The 23292-nt window shown below is 38.6% G+C and overlaps 1 protein-coding gene across 3 annotated transcripts in view; it reads right to left on the bottom strand.

The window, feature by feature from the left end:
* The window catches only part of LOC124777985 (ATP-binding cassette sub-family A member 7-like), a 594849-nt gene that overhangs the window by 511572 nt on the left and 59985 nt on the right, over positions 1-23292 (bottom strand). For all 3 annotated transcript variants that reach the window (XR_007015818.1, XR_007015819.1, XM_047253552.1), the window contains exons 6-8: positions 17349-17479; positions 14785-14982; positions 11524-11651 (exon numbers count right to left, since the gene is read on the bottom strand). Coding sequence is in view for 1 of the 3 variants with exons in the window: in XM_047253552.1 (XP_047109508.1) it covers positions 11524-11651; positions 14785-14982; positions 17349-17479 (457 nt within the window). In the remaining 2 variants the exon portion in view is untranslated. The remainder of the gene's footprint in view (positions 1-11523; positions 11652-14784; positions 14983-17348; positions 17480-23292) is intronic.

The raw sequence follows: 23292 nt of genomic DNA, 5'->3' as shown, positions 1-23292 counted from the left end.
TAAAAACCAGTAAAATATTAGATTTTTCTTATTCAACAAGTTCAATCCTATACTTTCCACAGACATTTGATTCAGCCATCATCTATTCTGGTGAGATCATATATGCAGAAGATTTGTCTTTGTACATCCACAATAGATAGCAGTCTCTGCTTTAGTCAGCATATTTCTTTCTTCAGTTGTTCTTCCATCAGATCTACAGGTAACACTGTCCAGTCCAGTTTCTATTTGCAATGTATTTCTCTTGGATAGTCATCAATGGCTTGTCTGGAATTTGTCAGGGAGTACTGTACAGTCATTCTTCATAATAAGAGTAACATAACTTCATTAACAATGCTTTGATATTTTTTTCTTGTTCTACTGTAAAATGCAATATGAAAATTTTAACCTTTTAACCCTATTTACACCATACAGTTTTATGCCAGAGTGCACTATATTGTTTTTACAGGTACATGCAGAATGTAGTCATCAGTAACAATGACAGATTTATTATTAAGTCTCAGAATTTTTACACATTGGCAGCACCCTAATCATAGAAACAACTGACAGTAACACATTTGCTGCAGCTGATGTTTATTAGTGTCAACACAAGCCACTAGCCCAGTGCTGTTAACACTTATAAGCATTTCTGCAACCAACGCGCCACTGATGTAGCCGCTTATAAGCATGCACATCCACAGGCATAGTGTTCACTTTCATTTTGCAGTTGTGACCATGCGTTTGTACAAGCAACAAAGTCTCTGGGAACAAATTTGTGCCTACCATTTCTTTTTTCAGGTGTTTAGTTGTCTGTGAGGTAGACTGTCCAAATGGCAGTTTATAAAAAAACAATGGGGCTTCCAAATGCTAAAAAGGGTAGGAAGAACAAAAAATGCACTGCTGATAGTAAGTGAACATATTATAAGGATGTGATTTCAAGTTTGAAGATCTGAGGACTGTAACTGGAACCTCAAGAATACAGAAATGTGCCATAATAACGATAGCATGGAAGCAGAGCTTTCAAAGATGTTTCATGTGTGGAATCAAAAGATATAGACATGGGCAATTAATACAATAGCTTTTTGTTAGCTAAAATCTTATTGTATCTGAAAATGTACTGGACTGGGACACCAAGGCTAAACAGAAGGAACACTCCTAAAGAAGTAGCAACCGCAAAACTGAGTAAAGGAAATACAATTTCTCGCTACTTACACAGCGTGATATTCAGAAAACAGAAGGCCAAACAAAATGTTAATTACCTTTCCGCAGAATTTTAGAACACGTTGGTACAAATTATGAATTCACACCAGCAAACTGTCTCAAAACTGCTGCCAATTGTCAAATACAATGTGTATATGTCTGGGACTGATAAGCAAGAGCAGCTGCTGTCAAATTATGTATGTGAATAGGAGACCATCCACTAGCCTAAAAAGCTATTCTTCCATTTAACTCACATGCTACTTTTCAATCTGCATTATCTTTATAACAAATACTTGAGAAGTAAAATGACACTGAATGATTATAGAATAAAAATTATATAGGGAAATTTGAAGAGATGCGAGAAGCAGACATAATGAAACACAAATTGTGCAAAAGCAGGTACCAGCTGAAGGGAAACAGCAAATCATTAGGAAGAGATGTAAAAAGTGCACCGGACAGAGCAAGCATACTGATGTGCGTGAGTGAAGAGACTGCTCAAATAATCCTGGATTCTGTTTGAACTGCTGTACGATAAAATATGAGTAGTGAGCATTTTGTTCTGTAATGGAGATTGTGGATATTTCTAAAGAGAGCTATTTTTTTTTCACATGAATAATGTTTTTTACCAGAATGAATTTGTCACTCTGCAGTGGAATGTGTGCTGATGCCGATATAAAACTTCCTGGAAGACTTTTTACATTTCATTTCGTGGTTGGTATAGCAATCAGTTCGTGTGATGAGAAGAAACAAGCAGTCTTGGTTGCAGTGTTAAAATTTTTATTACTTTCTAATAACACACACCACCTGTATTTGGGCATCTTTGGATTGCTTGATACTTGGTAATGACAGGTACATCAAGTGCCCCACATAAAAATATCCCAGCAGGTAAATGTTCATTGTCAAAGCTTTAAAAACACTGTGTGGTGGGCTTATTGCGGCATGTGGTGCAGTCCAATGCAAACCAAATGGGATCAGGCCTACAGTAAGTCTTTACATTAGTAACATGCCAGAGGTGTAGTGCATATTCTGGCTACACATATCCATATTCATGTGTGAAACATGTCACCCAAGTGCATCTCAAGACCTGGCCTCACAATTGTACTTCCAATAGTACCTCATCTCCAGCCTTCCAAACTTCACAGAAGTTCATCAGCAAAAATAGCAGGACTAGCACTCCTGGCAGAAAGGATATTGCCACAGCCTGGGAGGTGTATCCAGAATAAATTTTTCACTCTGTAGTGTAGTGTGCGCTGGTATAAAATTTCCTAGCAGATCAAAACTAAGTGATTGAACAGGACTCAAACCTGGATCCTTTGCTAGTCCCACATGAGAACTTCTGTGAAGTTTGGAACATAAGAGATGAAGTAATAACGGAAGTAAAGCATAAAGGAAGGGTCATGGCTCATGCTTGGGTAGCCCAGCTGGTAGAACACTTCCCTGTGAAATACAATGGGCCAAGATGTTTCAGAATCAGGTTACCTTCCATTAGGAACATGGGTGCACTTAGTGACTGTGATATGATTTTATAAATTATAGAGTGCAGCAATCAGTCATCCTTTTTTCTGCCTTATTATTTCCTCACACTCATCAATATCATCTGATTAGACTTCATGCAAAGTGCTGCAGTTACTGCTGGAAGTTAAGAGCAAAATCCAATTCTCAAAATAAATACAATGATTCTCAAAGACAATGTGTCATACATAATACTCTCATTTATAATGAACACATATAACAAAGTTAATTCATTTTCCAGTAAATCACAAACACACTGATGCAGACTATGTCCAAGAAACAGACTGTCTTAGTTAACAAACTCAAACTGACTATTCAGTTCTATTTTCTCTCGTCTCCATGACATCACTGGCATTGTCACATCCACTCTTCCTCCATGGCTCACTTCATATCTCCAAGCGATGACACAAAGACATGGCATATACTGCCCAACCACAAGGTCCTTGAACATAAGATGTCTATCATTGTCCCGGCTTGCAGATAATCTGTGTCCATCCATTCCATTATGCATTCACATAATTAAAACATACATCCAAAAAGCAGGTTACAGTAATTCATCACCTAAATAAACTATTTACAGTGGCATTCATCATTCATCGGTTCAGTAAATGTTTGTGCACCACATCACTTCATCAAAGTGATATGTCACATTACAGAATCTCAAGTACAGGACAAAAAGTGGAACATTCTGCTTGAGTAAGATTTCAGACTTTAGACTGGAGTGTTTACAAATGTCTGCCTTGCAGGCTACTGGCTCAAACTTAAACATGCAGTAACATGTAAACTGAGAAGCAAATGTTGGGACTCAAACAAGATCTTCAGACCAAATTTTTATCAGTTTTAATTTGTGAACCTCATATAAAGCAAACTTCATGTAGTTCATTGTAGCAAATTTATGCCAGGAGTTATCTGGATAGATTTTGCTGTGTTAATGACATAAACAGTACTACCAATGCTATATGGTGAGCAGCAGTTTTCCTTCTCATAATATTGTTACATTCCATCCTGGATTTTTCCATTGTTTGTTTTAAATAAAACTATTGCTGGAAATTTATCTATATATTCTAAAAGTGACTGTACAGTGGATTGTGAATATCTCTATTCAATACACATGGTAACGAGGGAGCTACAACTGACCTTAAGACTGAGTACCTACCCTGATCTCGGTTATTTTGTTCTCATGATCCCTACATAAAATGAAAATGGATGCAGTAGAACTGGTACACAGTCTAGCTTGAATAATAGTCCTTAAATTTGGCAAGAACATTGCTGACTCCCTTCTAAGGATATTGCCTAGTATGTATCACCCATTCCTTTGTTATCTGTTATGAGGTCTACTTAATGACCCCACATGCTGTTGAATAGTTTAGATTAGATGGTGTTAGGACCTCATACAAGTTCTCTTTAACAAATGCATTGTACAAACTCCCAATAAATCTAAGTTTTACACTGACCTTCCCAACTACTGATTCCACATGTTTGTTCCACTCCACATCTACTTCTAATGTTACCCTTTGGTGTTTAAACAATGAGACAGGCTCCAGGAGTTTACCAGTAACGTACTATATGTTTACCTCTCCTCTCTAGAAGCAGAATTTCCTTTTACCCACATTTAAAGACTGCTATCAATCTGAACATCACATGGAATACTGTCTACATCATTCTACATTTCCTTATAATCTTCTACACTTTACCACACACAACAGCACAGTTAGTGAAAGATCTGAGAGTGCAGTTGACTATCTGAGAAATCATTTAAGCATACTGAAAACATTTTTACACCCATGCCTATGCTCCAATGGGCACTGTTTCAGTCAGCACAATGTAGGTGCACAGACGTGTGTGTGTGTGTGTGTGTGTGTGTGTTTTGTTAAAATGGAAATGAAGCTAGACTAACCAAAATCTCCGTATTTCAACAATTTTGGAAGTACTGTCTTGAATATGATTTTTTGTTGTTGTTGTGGTCTTCAGTCCTGAGACAGGTTTGATGCAGCTCTCCATGCTACTCTATCCTGTGCAAGCTTCTTCGTCTCCCAGTACGTACTGCAGCCTACATCCTTCTGAATCTGCTTAGTGTATTCATCTCTCGGTCTCCCTCTACAATTTTTACCCTCCACACTGCCCTCCAATACTAAATTGGGGATCCCTTGATGCCTCAGAATATGTCCTACCAACGGATCCCTTCTTCTAGTCAAGTTGTGCCACAAACCCCTCTTCTCCCCAATTCTATTCAATACCTTCTCATTAGTTATGTGATCTACCCAGCTAATCTTCAGCATTCTTCTGTAGCACCACATTTCAAAAGCTTCTATTCTCTTCTTGTCCAAACTATGTATCGTCCATGTTTCACTTCCATACATGGCTACACTCCATACAAATACTTTCAGAAAAGACTTCCTGACACTTAACTCTATACTCGATGTTAACAAATTTCTCTTCTTCAGAAACTCTTTCCTTGCCATTGCCAGTCTACATTTTATATCCCCTCTACTTCGACCATCATCAGTTATTTTGCTCCCCAAATAGCAAAACTCCTTCACTACCTTAAGTGTCTCATTTCCTAATCTAATTCCATCAGCATCACCCGAGTTAATTCGACTACATTCCATTATCCTCGTTTTGCTTTTGTTGATGTTCATCTTATATCCTCCTTTCAAGACACTGTCCATTCCGTTCAACTGCTCTTCCAAGTCCTTTGCTGTCTCTGACAGAATTACAATGTCATCGGCGAACCTTAAACTTTTTATTTCTTCTCCATGGATTCTAATACATACTCCAAATTTTTCTTTTGTTTCCTTTACTGCTTGCTCAATATACAGATTGAATAACATCGGGGAGAGGCTACAACACTGTCTCACTCCCTTCCCAACCACTGCTTCCCTTTCATGTCCCTCAACTCTTATAACTGCCATCTTGTTTCTGTATAAATTGTAAATAGCCTTTCGCTCCCTGTATTTTACCCCAGCCACCTTCAGAATTTGAAAGAGAGTATTCCAGTCAACATTGTCAAAAGCTTTCTCTAAGTCTACAAATGCTAGAAACGTATGTTTGCCTTTTCTTGATCTAGCCTCTACGATAAGCCGTAGGGTCAGTATTGCCTCACGTGTTCCAACATTTCTACGGAATCCAAACTGATGATTTATACCACCTAAATCACAGTAAATATTCTCACCACAAATATCATTTAATTTTGAAGCATTACTTAAGACTTCTTAAGTTTGTAAAATTGATGGGTAGTGTTTATTAGCCATATAATAATGCATTTGTATTTACAGATTTTATAAACATATGAAGACATACAAAACTAATACAGCTGTACAACATGTCATGCACAACAGACAAATTAACATAAATATAATCCCTCATTTCTGTTAATAACCACAATATGCACATCAGATAAACACAGAATTTAAAAAAGCATAAGGCCTAATTAAGAAGAGTGTAATTATAAATGGTAAAAGCATTACACTTCCTTGAAATTTCAAATTTAAAAATAAAAAATTAGGCTGCAATCAGCTGCCTACCCTGTATCACATTCTAACAGAGACAGTCACTTGCTCCTAATAATGCAATTGAAACACAAAAGGATTTAACTTTTACAAGCTTTCGGAGCCAGTGTGTTGCCTTCATCTGGCAGAAGAGTTGAAGGGGAAGAAAGAGGGGTGATGGAAAAGGACTGGAGAGGTTTAGTAAAAGGGGTAGAGTTTGGAAAAGTCACCTAGAACTCTGCGGCAGCGAAAACTTACTGGGTGGGATGAGAAGGAAAGGCTGAATGTTGGGGACTGCACTGAACAAGATTTGAAAATCTGAGAGCTTAAAAGTAGCAGACAGGATTCTACGCAAGACAGAGATTCCTGCTAAAGCAATGAGCATGAGTTAATAAGAGTGAAAAGCTAAGTGCATTATATGAAATAGAGGTGGACGGGGAGGGCAAAAAATAGACAGGTCAGAAAATGAAAGATGTAGAAAACTAAAATGCAGTGGAGAAAGGAGTAGTTACCGTAAATAAAAGCTGAGATGGAAGAAATTAATGTAAATTACAGCCAGGTGGGTGGCAGGGTTGGATTGACTTGGGGGAAGAGAGCAAACAACGAGGTCATCGGTCTTATTGGATTAGGGAAGGATGGAGAAGGAAGTTGGCCATGCCCTGTCAATGGAACCATACCAGCATTTGCCTGAAACAATTTAGGGGAATCACGGAAAACCTAAATCAGAATGGCTGGATGTGGGATTGAACCATCATCCTCCCAAATACGAGTCCAGTGTGCTAACCACTGCGCCACCTCACTCGGTGGGTGGCATGAACCAAGGACGTGTAGCACTAATTCCCATTTGTGAAGTTCTGAGAAACTGGTGTCTGGAGGAAGAATCCAGCTGGCACACGCGGTCAAACAGGCACAAAGATCACAACTGCCATGTTTAGAGCATGCTCTGCAATAATATATTGTTTGTTGCCAAGTATACACCCTCTGCCTATGCCCATTCATCCTGACTGATAACTTGGTAGTAGTCATGTTAATGCAAAAGGTCTAACTGTGTTTATGTAAGAGCTGATATAGGTTAGGTTAGGTTAGTGTTTTTTAACGTCCCATCGACAACGAGGTCATTAGAGACGGAGCGCAAGCTCGGGGTTAGGGAAGGATGGGGAAGGAAATCGGCCGTGCCCTCTCAAAGGAACCATCCTGGCATTTGCCTGAAACGATTTAGGGAAATCACGGAAAACCTAAATCAGAATGGCTGGAAATGGGATTGAACCGTCGTCCTCCTGAATGCGAGTCCAGTGTGCTAACCACTGCGCCACCTCGCTCGGTAGCTGACATATGATGTGTCGTTTCACAGGTGGCTCTCTCTTTCAGAGTACATGTTTTGTCAGTTATAGGGCTGATATAAGTGGAGGTAGGAGGATGCATAGGGCAAGTATTGCAGCAGGGACGATCTCAGGGGTAGGTGCAATAGGACACAGATTGGTGCAGGAGGAGCATAGGGCCTAAAAAGGATATTGCAGAGATTGGGAGGGTGACAAAAAGTTAGTCTAGGTGTGGTTGGCAAATCCTCAGACACAGTGGACCACATTTCAGGGCACTCTTTTAAAGAGACATGGCCTTGTCGAAGTGGCTGATCAATACATTCAACATCAGGATAATACCGAGTGACAAGTAGTGAGCTCCAATGTTGTTTTTCGGAGGAATCAGCAGTACCAGGATTGGGTGCTGTGGCCCAAGAAACCTGCTTTTGAACTAGGCTGTGGGGTTGATTACATCCAGTGAATGCCGAGATGAGAATGGTGACGTACTACTGTAAAGAGTCTGCATCTGAACAAATATGTTTGCCTAAAATGCCTAGGCTGTATGGGAGGGAACGTTTGACATGGAAAGGATGGCAACTTCAAAAAAAATTTGAAATTTTACCAGCAAATCAACTGTTTAAAAAGATTTTGGGCTTGCAGCCAGTCATCGTAAACTTCATTGCACGATATTTTGGCTGGACAACTGCCAGCCATCTTCAGGGGAGCTGAATGGGTTACTGCGAAAAAAACTTGTCACCATTGATGCCACCTCCCTCCATACCAACATCCCCCACATACATGGTCTGTCTGCTGATGAACATTTCCTCAGTCAGTGCCCATATGACTCCAAATCTATGGCATCTGTCCTGCTCACTGTAATCAGTTTTATACTTACCAACAACTACTTGACCTTTGAGGGACAGATATACAAAGAGATGAGGGATACAGCCATGGGAACCAGGATGGCTCCTTCTTATGGCAGCCTTTTATAGGTTACTTGGAAGGGGCTTTCCTGGGATCCGACTTCTGCCCCTGGTTTGGTTTAGATAAATTGATGACATCTTTGCCATATGGGCTTGTGGTGAGGCTGACCTGTTAAAATTCCTGGAATCTCTAAATACCTTCTCCCAATTAAATTTCACTTGTTTCTATTCCAAATCCCATGGCACTTTCCTTGATGTTGATCCCATCCTCTCCAAAGGCAAGCTGTCCACACTAAACCTGCTAACAAACTACAGTACTTTTGTTTTGACAGTTTTTATCCTGTTCAAAATGATTTCAGGCTTGCAGCTGGTCTTCGTATACTTCATTGGATGATATTTCAGCTGGACAACTTCCAGCCATCTTGAGGTGAGCCGAACGAGGACTGTCGAAGACGTTCTTCACTCTGTCTTACATAGTGCGCTGATGGTACTGCCGCGCATGTGTTGCAGTCACGGAGAGATAAGGACCACTCCGCCCAGTGACAGTACCCTCGCTGGTGGAACTGCAAGACTCAAGTGTCATTGGTATTGTCGCTGGCCACAGCTATCAAAGTCTTGTGGCTTCTTCATCTCGAGCAAATTTTGGAGATGACGGGATTCCACGCATTATTCAATTGGTAATCACTGTCACGGTTCATTAGATTTCCCACGATGAGTATTTCAATGGATTCTTTGATAATGGAGTCCCAAAAAGTTGTTGCTATGGCCAAAATCGAAGTTTTGTCATACTCCATTGAATGTCCATTTACACTTTCTTTACTGTGTTTTAATTTTTCACGTCTCCCATTTTCTGACCTATTTTTTGCTGCCCCCCTCCCACCTCTATTACATACAATGCACTTAGATTTTCACTCATATTAACTTGTGCACATTGTTTTAGCAGTAACTTCTGTCTTGCAATTACCCTGTCTTCTACCTTTAAGTTCTCAGGTTTTCAAATCTCTTCCGGTGCAGTCCCCAACAATCAATCCTTCCTTCCCATCCCATCCGGTAGTCTCCCCTGATCCACAGTTCTGGATGAATTTTATGAACACCAGCCATTTTTCTAAATCCCTCCAGTCATTTTCCTTCGCCCATCTTCCTTCCCCCTCAAGTCTTCTACCAGAAAAAGGAGCCACTGGTCTGAAAGCTTGCACGTTATGTAAAATCTTTTTTATATGTGTGTTTCCCTGTCGCTGCTTGGTGAGCAGATTTTTTTCCTATCCAATTAGATTATATTGTAATAAAAACTGGTCATTAGTTCCTAAGACACACTTGCTTCCTCTTAGTGTACACTGTCAAATGCAAAGACAATTACCCTGACTAGAAAGCCTGTTGCCTGCAAGATCTGCAGACCCAATTACTGTTGTGCAAGAACAGTGACTTCATTGGTTTCAAACAAGCAGTTGCAGAAAAGGACTAGTAAAGATTAAGGTCAGGAGTTTTGTGGGAATAAAGAATATGCTCCACTAGTAAAATAATGTATCACTCTCTTATTGCTTTCTCTTGCTGTTAGCCTTCCAGCTCATCCCTGAGTTCCGCTTTCTTTCACATATTTCCCCAAGTAGTCCTCTAACAAGCCCCTAGACTCACCTACTTGTTACACACCAGCACAATAATCCTAACCGCCTCCTGTCCCATTCCTCCTCCTTGCCACTCCTACCATTTTCCCCACCACTCACTGCAAGTGCTTGCTTTGATATGTGTGTGTTTATTAGATCCAAAGGAAGACAAATTTTTATCTTTGCTATGTGCTTGCACTCTGCTCAGTACCTCTTCTGTTTGGTGAATAGTGACCAATTCTCATATAATATTACATTCCACTTTGGATTTCTCATCACTGTTGCCATTAACGTATCTTTAAACATAATAGACTGGACAAGAAACCAGAACAATGATCAAAAAGTCATGTGTTTATTAAATTTTGGGATTGACCTCTGATATAAATCACTGGATACATAGCGTTCACCTCTACTGAAGGGTGGCAGTTATGAGCAGCACTCTCCCTCCCATTCCCCCCCCCCCCCCCCCCCCCCCCCACCCCCACCCCCCTCCAGTTAAAAAATTGTAATAAGTCAATCAACAAAATATCTCTAAAACTGAAATACATAACATTCAATGTTTTTTTAAATACAAATATATTTCAGTAAAGACTGGCACAATTTCACATTTTCTTTGTCATCATTAAGTTCACATTTTCAGCCATGTGTCACCAAATCTCTCCTTCAGTGAGAGTAAAAGTCTAGTAATAAATATATTACACTTCCATGGTAAGGAGACAGAGACCCGCTACACATACATTTTGTTGTAGCTGAGGTTCTCACAGATTATAGCACATGACAATGAACTCACAACAATGATTTATTCAGATACCTATCCATAATCATCACTGGCACAATTTGTTTTCCACTTTTTCCTGTTCTGCTGAAAATATTTGTTGTCAGTCATACACTTTTGTCTCTAAAAGTATTTCTTCTGCAAACTGTATTTAGTACCATCTTAAAAATATAGAATATTTTCAGTCCTGTTCAGCAAACAATCATAAGCTGTGGCTGCTTCTGTTTGCTCTTATAGATCATAAAATAATATTCAATAAAACAACAGCTGTACATATTCCCACCCGTATCTGGTTAAAGGTAAATTCCAGTTTGAATTTGATCCAGCTTTAGACTGATGAAGCACCGAACTCATGATTCTTTGAATGCAATGGACACCTAACATCTGGATGGAAAATTGTACAAAAATCTTGCCTGTCATATACAGATGACAAATGATTTGCTCTTGCACTGAGTCACAGCAATACCATACTTCTTAAATGTGACTGCGCTATCAAACAACTTGTGTGGGGGGGTGTGGACAGAAAGATTTAACAAGAAGTTCAATTTTTGTAACTATTAGAACACATATATTGATACACAGATATTTCTAGGCAGTACTTACATGGCCTGAAAAGAAAAACAGTCTCCTCCCTTCAATTACCTTTTCTAAAACAAAACTTCTTTAGATTCTACATGAATGAACAAAAAAATGGTAGTTATGAATTTCTCTAACACTCAATCAAATTCGACCAACTAAAGCAAAACTTACTTAGAAGATTGTTGAAATGAATCTAATTCTGATAAATCTCTTGAAATATTTTGTATTAGACTGTTGAACTGTTTCCAATCACCCCAACTGAGATTCCTTCCTAAATTTTCTTCAATGACATTAATGGCCTAAAAGTAGATACCACACATTAGACAAATGATTAGACATATTTATATTTATATTCATATACTGCAAGAGATGGCTGCTCTTTAAAATGATCAAGTGCGTGAAACATTATTTAATAGCGGGAGTCCGAATAAGCATTCAACAATACTGGCAATAAATGCTCATAATATAATAAGATAAATGAGGTTACACAATCAAACGAAATGAAGAAGAGTACAAAAAGCACTATTGGAAACTGTTGTTTGAATGAGTTCCCGCAAGAGCCTCTAGAATGACTTTATTCGAGATCATGTTGACTGTCTCCTGATGATAAAAACTTTATTTTCTTGTGACAACAATTTCCCAAATTTTCCATTATTTTCTCATGGTAAGTTTCTCAAGAATATAATGGCATGTAACAAGAGTGAATGGAAATAGCCTAAGCATGCAGTTTTAGTTGTATCCCTGTCAGAAATCACACCTTTCCTCATGAGGAACTTATTCAAACAACAGAGGATCCTCACTGAGCGCTACTATGACATTTTTCTAATGGGTCATTATGAACACACACACACACACACACACACACACACACACACACACACACACAATTTCAAAGTGAACAGAGATTATCATGATTTATATACAAATAAAAAATAAAAAATAAACTGAAGACGGTACACACTGAAGAGCCAAAGAAACTGGTACACCTGCCTAATATCGATCAGGTCCCCTTGAGCACGCAGAAGTGCCACAACAGGATGTGGCATGGACTCGAATAATGTCTCAAGTAGTGCTGGAGGGAATTGACACCATGAATCCTGCAGGGCTGTCCATAAATCCATAAGAGTATGAGGGGGTGTAGATCTCTTCTGAACAGCATGTTGCAAGGCATCCTGGATATGCTAAATAATGTTCATGTCTGGGAAGTTTGGTGGTCAGCGGAAGTGTTTAAACTCAGAAGTGTGTTCCTGGAGCCACACTGTAGCAATTCTGTAAGTGTGGGATGTCACACTGTCCTGCTGGAATCACCTAAGTCTGTTGGAATGCACAATGGACATGTATGAGTGTAGAGATTAGACAGGATGCTTTCTTATGTGTCATCTGCCAGAGTCTTATCGAAACATATTAGGGGTCCCATATCATTCCAACTGCACGCACCCCACACCATTACAGAGCGTCCACCATCTTGAACACTCCCCTGTTAACATACAGGGTCCATGGGTCCATGCCTGTACACGTCCATTCGCTCAATACAATTTGAAACGAGACTTCTCCAACCAGGCAACATGTTTCCAGTCATCAACAGTGCAATGTTGGTGATGATGACCCCAGGTAAGGCATAAAGCTTTGTGTCATGCATCCACCAAGGGTACACGAAAGGGCCTTCAGTTCCAAAAGCCCATATCAATGATGTTTCGTTGAGTGGTTCGCATGCTGACACTTGTTGATGGCGTGTCACTGAAATTTGCAGGCATTTGTGGAATGGTTGCGCTTCTGTATTGCTGAACAATTCTCTTCAGTCGTTGTTAGTCCCATTCTTGCTGAATCTTTTTACAGATACAACAGGAGATTTGTTGTTTTACTGGATTCCTGATATTCACGGTACACTTATGAAATGGTCGTACATGAAAATCCCCACATCAGCACTACCTCAGAGATGCTGTGTCCCATCACTTATGTGCTGACTATAACACCATGTTCAAACTCACATAAGTATTGATAACGTGCCACTGCAGCCACAGTAACTGATCTAACGACTGCATCAGACATGTAGTCTTATATAGGTGTCAAACACAGCACCATATTCTGCCTGTTTACATCTCTCTGTATTTGAGTACGCATGCCTATACCAGTTTCTTTGGCACTTCAGTGTATAAACAGGTATATCATTCAAGCATAAAATTATATGATGTAAAATCAGCTCACACAAGATTAGTTATTGGTGACCTTACCATATTTGAAATACATCCAAAACTTTATCTTCAAATAAGTTTTTCTACTCTCGAGAGCTATTTTTGACAGTATATGATACTTCTTGATTTAAATGGATTTTAAGTTTTACCACATAAAATCTGGAAACTTGAATTTCACTATTCATGTGAATGCTTATCTACCAAAATGGCTTTAATCCATATAGTTGATTATGTATGATTTTATTGTAACAATCTGACTCATTTGACATTTTAACACTATAATCACATCACAGATCCAAAAAACACAGTCAGTATAATTTAGATTCACCTGCACCTTTGCCACTGTGCCTTTGCATACAGTCTTTGCAGAAAACAATTCTATTAAAAAATCTATTCATACTATCTTTGAGACAATTCTTCAGTCCCTATCAACCTTTTCAAGCAAACAAAAATGAAAAATAGTGTGTTGGGAGAAGAAACAAAGAAAGAAAGAGAGAAAGGTGAGGAAGGGGGAGAGAATCAGTCACCACTAAGGAAAAAGAATTAAAAATTTGGTGCTAAAAGTTATTTAAACACTGGACAGAGCTTCTAAACTTCTATCACATCTCTATCTATTTCACCACCAGTTAAAATAGATTACTAATTTCTACAAAAGCCTAGATGTGCCCATTTGTCTGCAAATAAAATGAATGAAACTGATTATAACACATCAAAATTTGGATGAAAGCAAATCTTTAAGGTAAAAATTATACATATAGTAGAGAATCCTAAACTGTGTATTTCAAGATAAAGAACAAATTGCTTGAAATGAATATTTCAGGTGGAATGAGGTCTAGAATGAGTTACGCGTGTGAATGTTGTGTTTGTAAACTACTTGAGATTGCACACTGATGTTGGTAGCACGACCACGCAAGCAGTATACAGCTATCTGTTATAATATATCAGTGGTGTATTTTTTTCTCTTGGAGTTATAGCAAGTCATTGGTGTATGAAACGCCATCAGAAAGTGGAGACAGAATTGATTAAAAGGATTCTAGTTGGCTGTCTCACTGCACAATAGGCAACAGGTATACATCTGTATGCATCTGTATCCCCCTCTCCCTCCCCTTCCTTTACCCTAGCGCTCTCTCTCTCTCTCTCTCTCTCTCTCTCTCTCTCTCTCTCTCTCTGCCCCTCCCACTTATCTCTTCTTCCCAACCCCTACCTCTCCTCCCTCTGCCTCTCCCCACAGCAAATGTACCTGCTTAACTGCTTCTGGAGTACTCTGCAGCTCCTGTATAGCAGATGCAATATTTGTCATATTTCTGTTGTAGCTATCACAGAATGCTTCAGACATGATGTGAATGTCTTCAGGTCTTGCTGGTATCAATATTTCAGATAATACTGTCTCATTGCATAGAAATCTCTCAGGATCACTCGTCAGCATGTGAAAATGTTGCTGCAAAAAAAAAAAAATAAATAAATAAATAAATAAATAAATAAAAAAAAAATCATCATTTAGAAGGTCACTTAATAAATAAGTCTCATAATAATAATATGACTACCAAGATGGATATTACATATAAGGGAAACAATCATTCATCTCCAGATGAAAAACACATGGTGCGTAAGAGTACATACGATGATCAGATCAACTAAAACATAAAGTAAAATAAGGCACTGGCTGATCTTACTTAAAACAAATTTATTCAAACATCCTCCCCCTTTTTTCTGAAAATGCTACTTTACTTCAGTTTGTGATCTGATCAAACTAAATTAAATAATAAATAATTTAGGTGTAGAAGAGATTGCTCACTGAATAGTAGAAATATAGTCATCAATGTGCACGCAAAAAAAGGAATGAAAACTTGATAGCACTCAGACAAATCCTGTAATGAGCTACAGAAAATGTGCATGTGCATCCCCATGGGCATGAGCATGTGCACACATCCTGTCCCTTCTGCTGAACTGCAATCCAAGTATTGTGTGCTGAGACAATGTAGCTGCCCAGCTGTGTGTGTGTGTGTGTGTGTGTGGGTGGGTGGGTGGGTGGGAAGGTGGGTGGGTGGGTGCTCCGATGGACCCTGTGTACACCTATATAGAATTTCAAAACTAGCGCCCAGAGGAGGAGATAAAAAAAAAATAAGGTGAGTAAAACTAACAACTCTTCTAGTTGTAATTGCTTGCAAAGTATCAAAAATTGTGCTTGTGTAATACGACATTCTTTGTAACCATTCTAAAAAAATAAACTAAACTTCATCTGACATGCCTTGGAAGGCCCAATGGTATTGATTGACCGCCATGTCATTCTCAGCCTAATAGCATTATCAGATGTGGACATGGAAGGGGTGTGAGGTCAGCACACCATTCTCCCAGCCATTGTCAGTTTTCTTGAGCTGGATCCACTGCAACTCTGTCAAACAGCCTCTCTATTGGCATCAAGTGGCCGAGTGTATCCCGGTAGGTCAATAGCGCATGGCAACCTGGATGGTCATCCACTCAAATGCTGATCATACCTGACAGTGCTTAACTTCGGTGTTCTGATGACAGCTGGTGTGTCAACCACAGCACAACCACTGACCTTTGTATTCATTTGAGGACAAAATTTTTGAGACAGAGGCTCACAATAGAACAGAGGCTAACAACAGAACAATGGCCAATTTTTCTAAGCCAAACTTGTTAATGGTCTCACAATAGGGCTTTTGTAAAGTCACATATGACCTTTCAGAGGATGTCTTGGCAGAATTAAACAAGAAATGGAAGAAAAGTGAATGTTTAACATCCTACGGCCAGTAGAGATGGCGCAAATGATTAAGTTGTACGAGGTGGGGAACTAAATAAACCATGGAATTTTTAAAGGAACCATCCCTGCATTTGTCTTAAGTGATTTAAGGAAACACATAAAATATCCCACAGGGTAGCTGGACATAATTTTAATCCCATTCTTTATGAATGGGGCTACACCTTCCTCAGTTAAATAAGAACAATTACCTTGTAATTTTGTATGACAATGTTTGGATTCTGTGGGATTAATACTCTACTTGCTAAACTAAAATGGTAGAATGATAATAGCATTCTTAAAATAATGGTGAAGATTACAAAAAATAAGGGCATATTGACAAATTGCTTGATTTTTTTTTATTTACAAGGGTTCTTGTATTTCCACTGCCATATCTATTTATCGCGTTGCTGCAATAATGTATTTCAAATTATTATGTTGGACATCATTTTTAACATTGTCTTTTGTGAACAACAGAGTTGCAAAACAACAATTGCTCGCCCTTTTAAAATTAATTAAATAGAAAGAAAATAAAATAAAAATCTACATTGTAAACTAATTTATAGTGATAGCATGAGTGCTATTCTGCTACCATCAAATTCTTTTAGTAGTTTTAATGGAAGAGGACTATTGTGTATGTACTGTGATGGGTGAGAAGCTATGTATCAGTCACGTCCAAGTGCCCATGATAATGCTCCAACCACAAGAAGAATTTGCCGAGCTCAGTATTAAGAATCTGACAGAACACTTACTGTTACCTTTATACAGTCACTCAAAATCTATACAGTCAAGTGTGAAGCTTAGTATTATCCACTATTATGTTATTGCTGTTGCAAACTAAATGGCTGTATACATCCAAAAAATTCTTAATGTAGCTACATCTATCTACATCTATAACACATCAATAAATCCAGAATGGTATGCGTACATGCGTGCATGCATACGCACACGCACACACACACAGATTTCTAGTAACTGAAGCAGCTTCAGTGTGTAACTTCTGATCACAGAGAAATTATATGAAACATTTAATATTGACAACGTACCAAAGAGATGCGATCCAATGCTATCTTGGAGCTCACAAATTTATTTATATTATCACTGCTAATTCCTGCATTTCTGAGCAACAGTCTGAATTTCTTTTCGTCTTGAGTTAAGTTGCTAATGCTGATGAAACCTATAAAATAATTATCATTTTCAAAATACAAAAAGAAAATGAAGCACTAGAGATAAAAAGTGAATGCAGCAAACAGTTTCAAAACGATGGCTAAACATGACTATGTTGTATAATATGCATGTGCACAATCACAAACATTACAACAGTTTATCAAAGTTATTACTGTGAAAAGACACATGCAAGTAACACTCAGTGTTCTCTAAAATCCTTGTAATAATCAACAAACTACTCCAGCATCAGTACCATAAAATGATGCCAAAGATTCAGAGGAGAAGACAATTTTGAAATGGAACCAGAAAAGTGCATATTAAAACTACATTGTCATACTGATTCGTTCCAAATTATTAGTATTAAATATGGATGTGTTTCACATATTACAACAAGTATTAACATATTTTAAATGTGTTAGCTACATCTACATTTGTACTCCACACTCCATTGTTCAATTGTGGCAGAAGGGAATGTAAATCTAAATTTTATCTAATTATATTGCCATGGTCATCACAAGAGACTTATGTTGGAGGCAGTAATTGCTTATTTATTCGCACTGGAATCTCACCTCTCAATGCTTTGAAAGTAAGACTGAGTGCGATGCACAACACCTTTTTTTTAACATATCATACGGCAGTTGGTTGAGAATTTCTGTGATTCTCTACCAGTGACTAAACAACTCATGGCAAATTGCATAGTTCTTCTTTGACTCTTTTCTGTCTCTCTTATCAGTCAAACTTGGTAAGGGTCACTGATCAGCCAACAATTCCCCAAGAACCAATTGAATGAGGTCTTTGTAAGTAAATCCTTCATAGGAGAAATACAATACGTTAACGGTCCTTCCCGTCAATCTAAAAGGTGTACAATTTTGCTTCCACCATTTTTCCACAACATTTGAGGCTTTAATGAAACAAACTGGTTACACATGTATCATTCAAAGTATTTTCTATCGCTCGCCACTACTTTCTCCCATCTTTTGGGCAGTGTACGAATCCCGCATCAAAAAAATTGTTCATCTTTTGAAGCGATCCAATTTGTGACTTCTTCATGAGATCGGAAGTATTGGTCAGCCAGGCCATGCGCCATTGATCTAAACAGGTTACAGTCAGAGGGAGCAATGTCTGGAGAATACGGTGGGTGGGGTAGGACTTCTCATTTTAATGTTTCCAAGTACATTTTGACTTCTTTTGCAATGTGGGGTCGAGCATTGGCAACATGAGGTCGAGCGTTGGCAACATGGGGTCGAGCGTTGTCATGCTGTAAAATCACTTTATTGTGCCTCTTGCTGTATTTGTGCTGTAAAATCACTTTATCGTGCCTCTTTCTGTATTGCGGCCATTTGTCTTTTAATGCTCTGCTCAGACACATTAATTGCATTCGATAACAAGCACCTATGATTGTTTCACTTGGTTTTAACACCTCATAGTACATGACACTGAGCTGGTCCCACCAAATGTAGAGCATGATCTTGGAGCCATGAATATTCGGTTTGGCCGGTGACACGAAAGCATGGCCAGGAAATTCCATGATTTTTTGCATTTAGGGTTATCATAATGAAGCCATTTTTCGTTCCCGGTTACAATGCGATGCAGAAATCCCTTCCGTTTTTGCCTCTGAAGCATCTGTTCACAAACACACGAACTATGTTCAACATCTCTGGGTTTCAGCTCACGCGAGACCCAAGTTCCCTCTTTCTGAATCATGCCCATAGACTTGAGACATTTTGAAACGGCTTGCTGTGTCACCACCACTAATCGTGCTAATTTTTCTTGAGTTTGACGCGAGTCTTCACTCAGCAATGTCTCCAATTCTTCATCTTCGAAAACATTCTTCCACCATTATGCCAGTCTACAACGTTAAAATCACTGTTTTTGAAGTGTTAAAACCACTCACAACAAATTCTTTCACTAATAGCGTCCTTACCATACATACTTGAGAGCATTCAATGAGACTCGGCTGCTTTTTTCTTCATACTGAAACAAAACAGTAACACCTCCCACAAATGACGAGAATTAGGCTCGTAAACTGACATTTTCAATCAAGAACAACTTTATGATGTAGACACAAATCGACTAATGTTTGAATGAGGTTATGTTGGCCGAGGTCCCAGCTAACTGCCTGACATCTGTTTCTTTCAACTGCTACTTACCACTGTCGCCACCTATCAGCAAACGGTGGAATTCTATATGCTGTTGTTATTTTCAATCTGACTACTAATTTGATGCAGCTCTCCATGCTACTCTTCCTGTGCAAGCCTCTTCATCTCTGAATAACTACTGCAACCCTCATCTCTCTGAATATGCTTACTATATTCATCTTTTGATCACCCTCTATGAATTTTCACACTGCCCTTCTCGATGTCTCGGAATATGTCCTATCAACCGATCCCTTCTTCTGGTCAGTTTGTGTCAGAAATTTCTTTTCTCACCAGTTATATTCAGCACTACCTCATAGTTATATGATCTACTGAAGTATCTTCAGCATTCTTCTGCAGCACCACATTTCAAAAGCCTCTATTATCTTCTTGTCTAAACTGCTTATTGTCCGTGTTTCACTTCCATACATGGCTACACTCCATACAAACACTTTCAGAAAAAGACTTCCTAACACTTAAATCTATAATTGCTGTTAGCAAATGCCTCTTCCTCAGGAACGCTTTTCTTGCCATTGTCAGTCTACATTTTATATCCTATCTACTTTGGCCACTATCAGCTAATTTGCTGCCCAAACAACAAAATTCGTCAACTACTTTAAGTGTCTAATTTACTCATCTTATTCGCTTAGCATCACCTAATTTAGTTCAACTACATTACATTATCCTTGTTTTGCTCTTGTTTATGTCTCTCTTACATCCTTCTCTCGCGACACAGTCCATTCCATTCAAGTGCTCTTCCAAATCCTTTGCCGTCTCTCACAGAATTACGTCATCAGCAAACAATGAAGTTTTTATTTCTTATCCCTGGATTTTAATTCCTAGTCCAAATTTTTCTTTGGTTTCCTTCAGTGCTTGCTCAATATACAGATTGAATAACATCGGGGATAGGGTGGAACCCTGTCTCACTCCCTTCTCAACCACTGCTTCCCTTTCAGCCCCTTGATCTTATAACTCTCGTCTGGTTTCTGTACAAATTGTAAATAGCTTTTTTCTCCTTGTATTTTACCACTGCTACCTTTAGAATTTCAAAGAGAGTATTTCAGTCAGCATTGTGAAAACCTTTCTGTAAGTCAACAAATGATGCGCACACAGGTTTGGCTTTCCTTAACCTAACATCCAAGAGAAGTTGCAGGGTCGGTATTGCCTCACATGTTCCTGCATTTCTCTGGAATCCAAACTGATCTTCCTCGATGGTGGCTTCTACCAATCTTCCATTATTCTGTAAAGAATTACCATTAGCATTTTGAAACCATGGCTTATTAAATTAATAGTCTGTGTCTGCTTTGTTTGGAATTATTACATTCTTCTTGAAGTCCGAGGGTATTTTGGTTGTCCCGTACATCTTACACACCAGAGAGTTTTGTCATGACTAGCTCTCCTAAGGCAGTTAGTAGTTGTGACAGAAAGTCATCTACTCGCAGGGCCTTGTTTTGACCTAGGTCTTTTACTGCTCTGTCAAATTATTCTTGCTGTACCGTATCTACAATCTCATCTTCATCTACATCATCTTCCATTTCTATAACATTTGCTTCAAGTACATCTCCCTTATAAGATCCTCTATATACTCCTTAATACTTTCAGCCTTTCAGCTTTCCCTTCTTTGCTTAGGACTAGTTTTCCATCTGAGCTCTTGATATTCACACAGCTGCTTCTTTTCTCTTCAAAAGCCTCTTTAATTTTCCTGTGGGTGGTATCTACCTTCCCCTAGTGATACATGCTTCTATATCGTTACATTTGTCCTCTAGCTGTTCCGGCTTAGCTATTTTGCACTTCCTGTAAATCTCATTTTTTAGATGTTTGTATTCCCTTTCACCTGGTTCATTTACTGCATTTTTATATTTCCTCCTTTCATCAGTTAAATTCAATACCTCTCGTGTTATCCGAAGATTTCTATTAGGCCTTGTCTTTTTACCTACTTTATCCTTTGTTTCCATTACTACTACATTTCTCAAAGCTAACCGTTAGTCTTCTACTATATTCCATTCCCCTCTTCTTGACATTTATGGCCTAATGCTTCCTCTGAACCTCTAAACAAACTCTGGTTCTTTCAACTTGTCCAAGTCCCATCTCCTTAATTTCCTACCTTTCTGCAATTTCTTCAGTTTTAATCTATACTTCATAACCAGTACATTGTGATCAGTGTCCACAAATGCACCTGGAAATGCCTTACAATTTAAAATCTGATTCCAAAATCTCTGTCTTATCACTATATAATCAGTCTGAAACTTTCCAGTGTCTCCAGGTCTCTCCCACATATACAACCCTCTCTCATGATTCTTAAACCAAGTGCTTGCGGTGATTACACTATGCTCTGCGCAAAATTCTGTCACGTGTCTTCTCTTTCATTCCTTTCCCCTAGTCCATATTCACCTAGTAGTTTTCCTTCTCGTTCTTTTCCCACTGTCTATTGTTGAATTCCTGTCCCCCATGACTATCACATTTTTGTCTCCCTTTACTATCTGAATAATTTCATTTATCTCATCATACATTTTTTCAATCTCTTCATCATCTGTGGAGCTACTTGGCATATAAAATTTTACTACTGTGGTGCTTTCTGTCTTGGCTACAATATGTGTTCACTATGCCGTTCATAGTAGCTTACCCGCAGTCCTATTTTCTTATTCGTTACTAAACTTAACCCTATTTGATTTTGTATTTATAACCCTGTATTCACATGAGCAGAAGTTATGTCCTTCCTACCACCAAACTTCACTAATTCCCACTATATCTAACTTGAATCTATTAATTTCCTAATTTTTCTAATGTACCAGCTCCATTAAATGATCTAACATTCCTTACTCCAATCCGTAGAATGCCAGTTTTATTTCTCCTTATGACAACGTCCTCCTGAGTAGATTCACTCTGGAGATACAAATGGGAGACTATTTTATCTCCAGAACATTTTGGCAACCAGGATGCCCTTACACTGTAACCATACTGTAGACTGCACTGTACTTTTACCTTACTTTCAGCTGTTTGCAGTATCAGCATAGCAAGGCCATTTTGGTTGATGTTATAAGACCAGATCAGTCAATCATCCAGGCTGTTGCCCCTCCAACTACTGAAAAGGATGCTGCTCCTCTTCAGGAACCACATGTTTGTCTGGTCTATCAATAGATATCCCTCATTTGTGGTTGCACCCATGGTACAGCTATCTGTATCGCTGAGGCACACATGCCTCCCTACCAATGGCAAGGTCCATGGTTCATCTTTCCCAAAACCAAATTCGTGTGACTACGGCATCTTAGATTACCCCCATCAGATATGATTACATATTTGGCTGACTCCAGAGGCCAATCATCAATCACAGATTCATACAAGTTACATCTTTCATCTATTTATACACATTACATTGTAATTATTTATTTCACAGTCAGCTGGCAGTATTAGCACCACACACAAATCATCTTCACGTCTTACAATATTTTGTAAAAATATTCTAAAAATATAACCACCTTGTATACAGCTACATCTTTTACTTTTGCTCTGAACCTCTCTCTTTCTCCTATTTCTTCCTCCACTATTTCCATTTCCCTCGGTCTGCTTTAACTTCTTTTGCCCACACCACTGAAGTTTTGGGATTTCTGTCAAAGAAGTTAAAAATTCTTTTTGTATCCTGTTTTCATTTATCCTTTTTAGGTGTCCATAGAACTATTCTCGTCCTCAT

The sequence above is a fragment of the Schistocerca piceifrons genome, chromosome 2 (assembly GCF_021461385.2).
Source record: "Schistocerca piceifrons isolate TAMUIC-IGC-003096 chromosome 2, iqSchPice1.1, whole genome shotgun sequence".
Classification (NCBI taxonomy): domain Eukaryota; kingdom Metazoa; phylum Arthropoda; class Insecta; order Orthoptera; family Acrididae; genus Schistocerca; species Schistocerca piceifrons.
The sequence above is the reverse complement of the archived record's forward strand: the minus strand, read 5'-3'. Positions and strand labels throughout refer to the sequence as shown.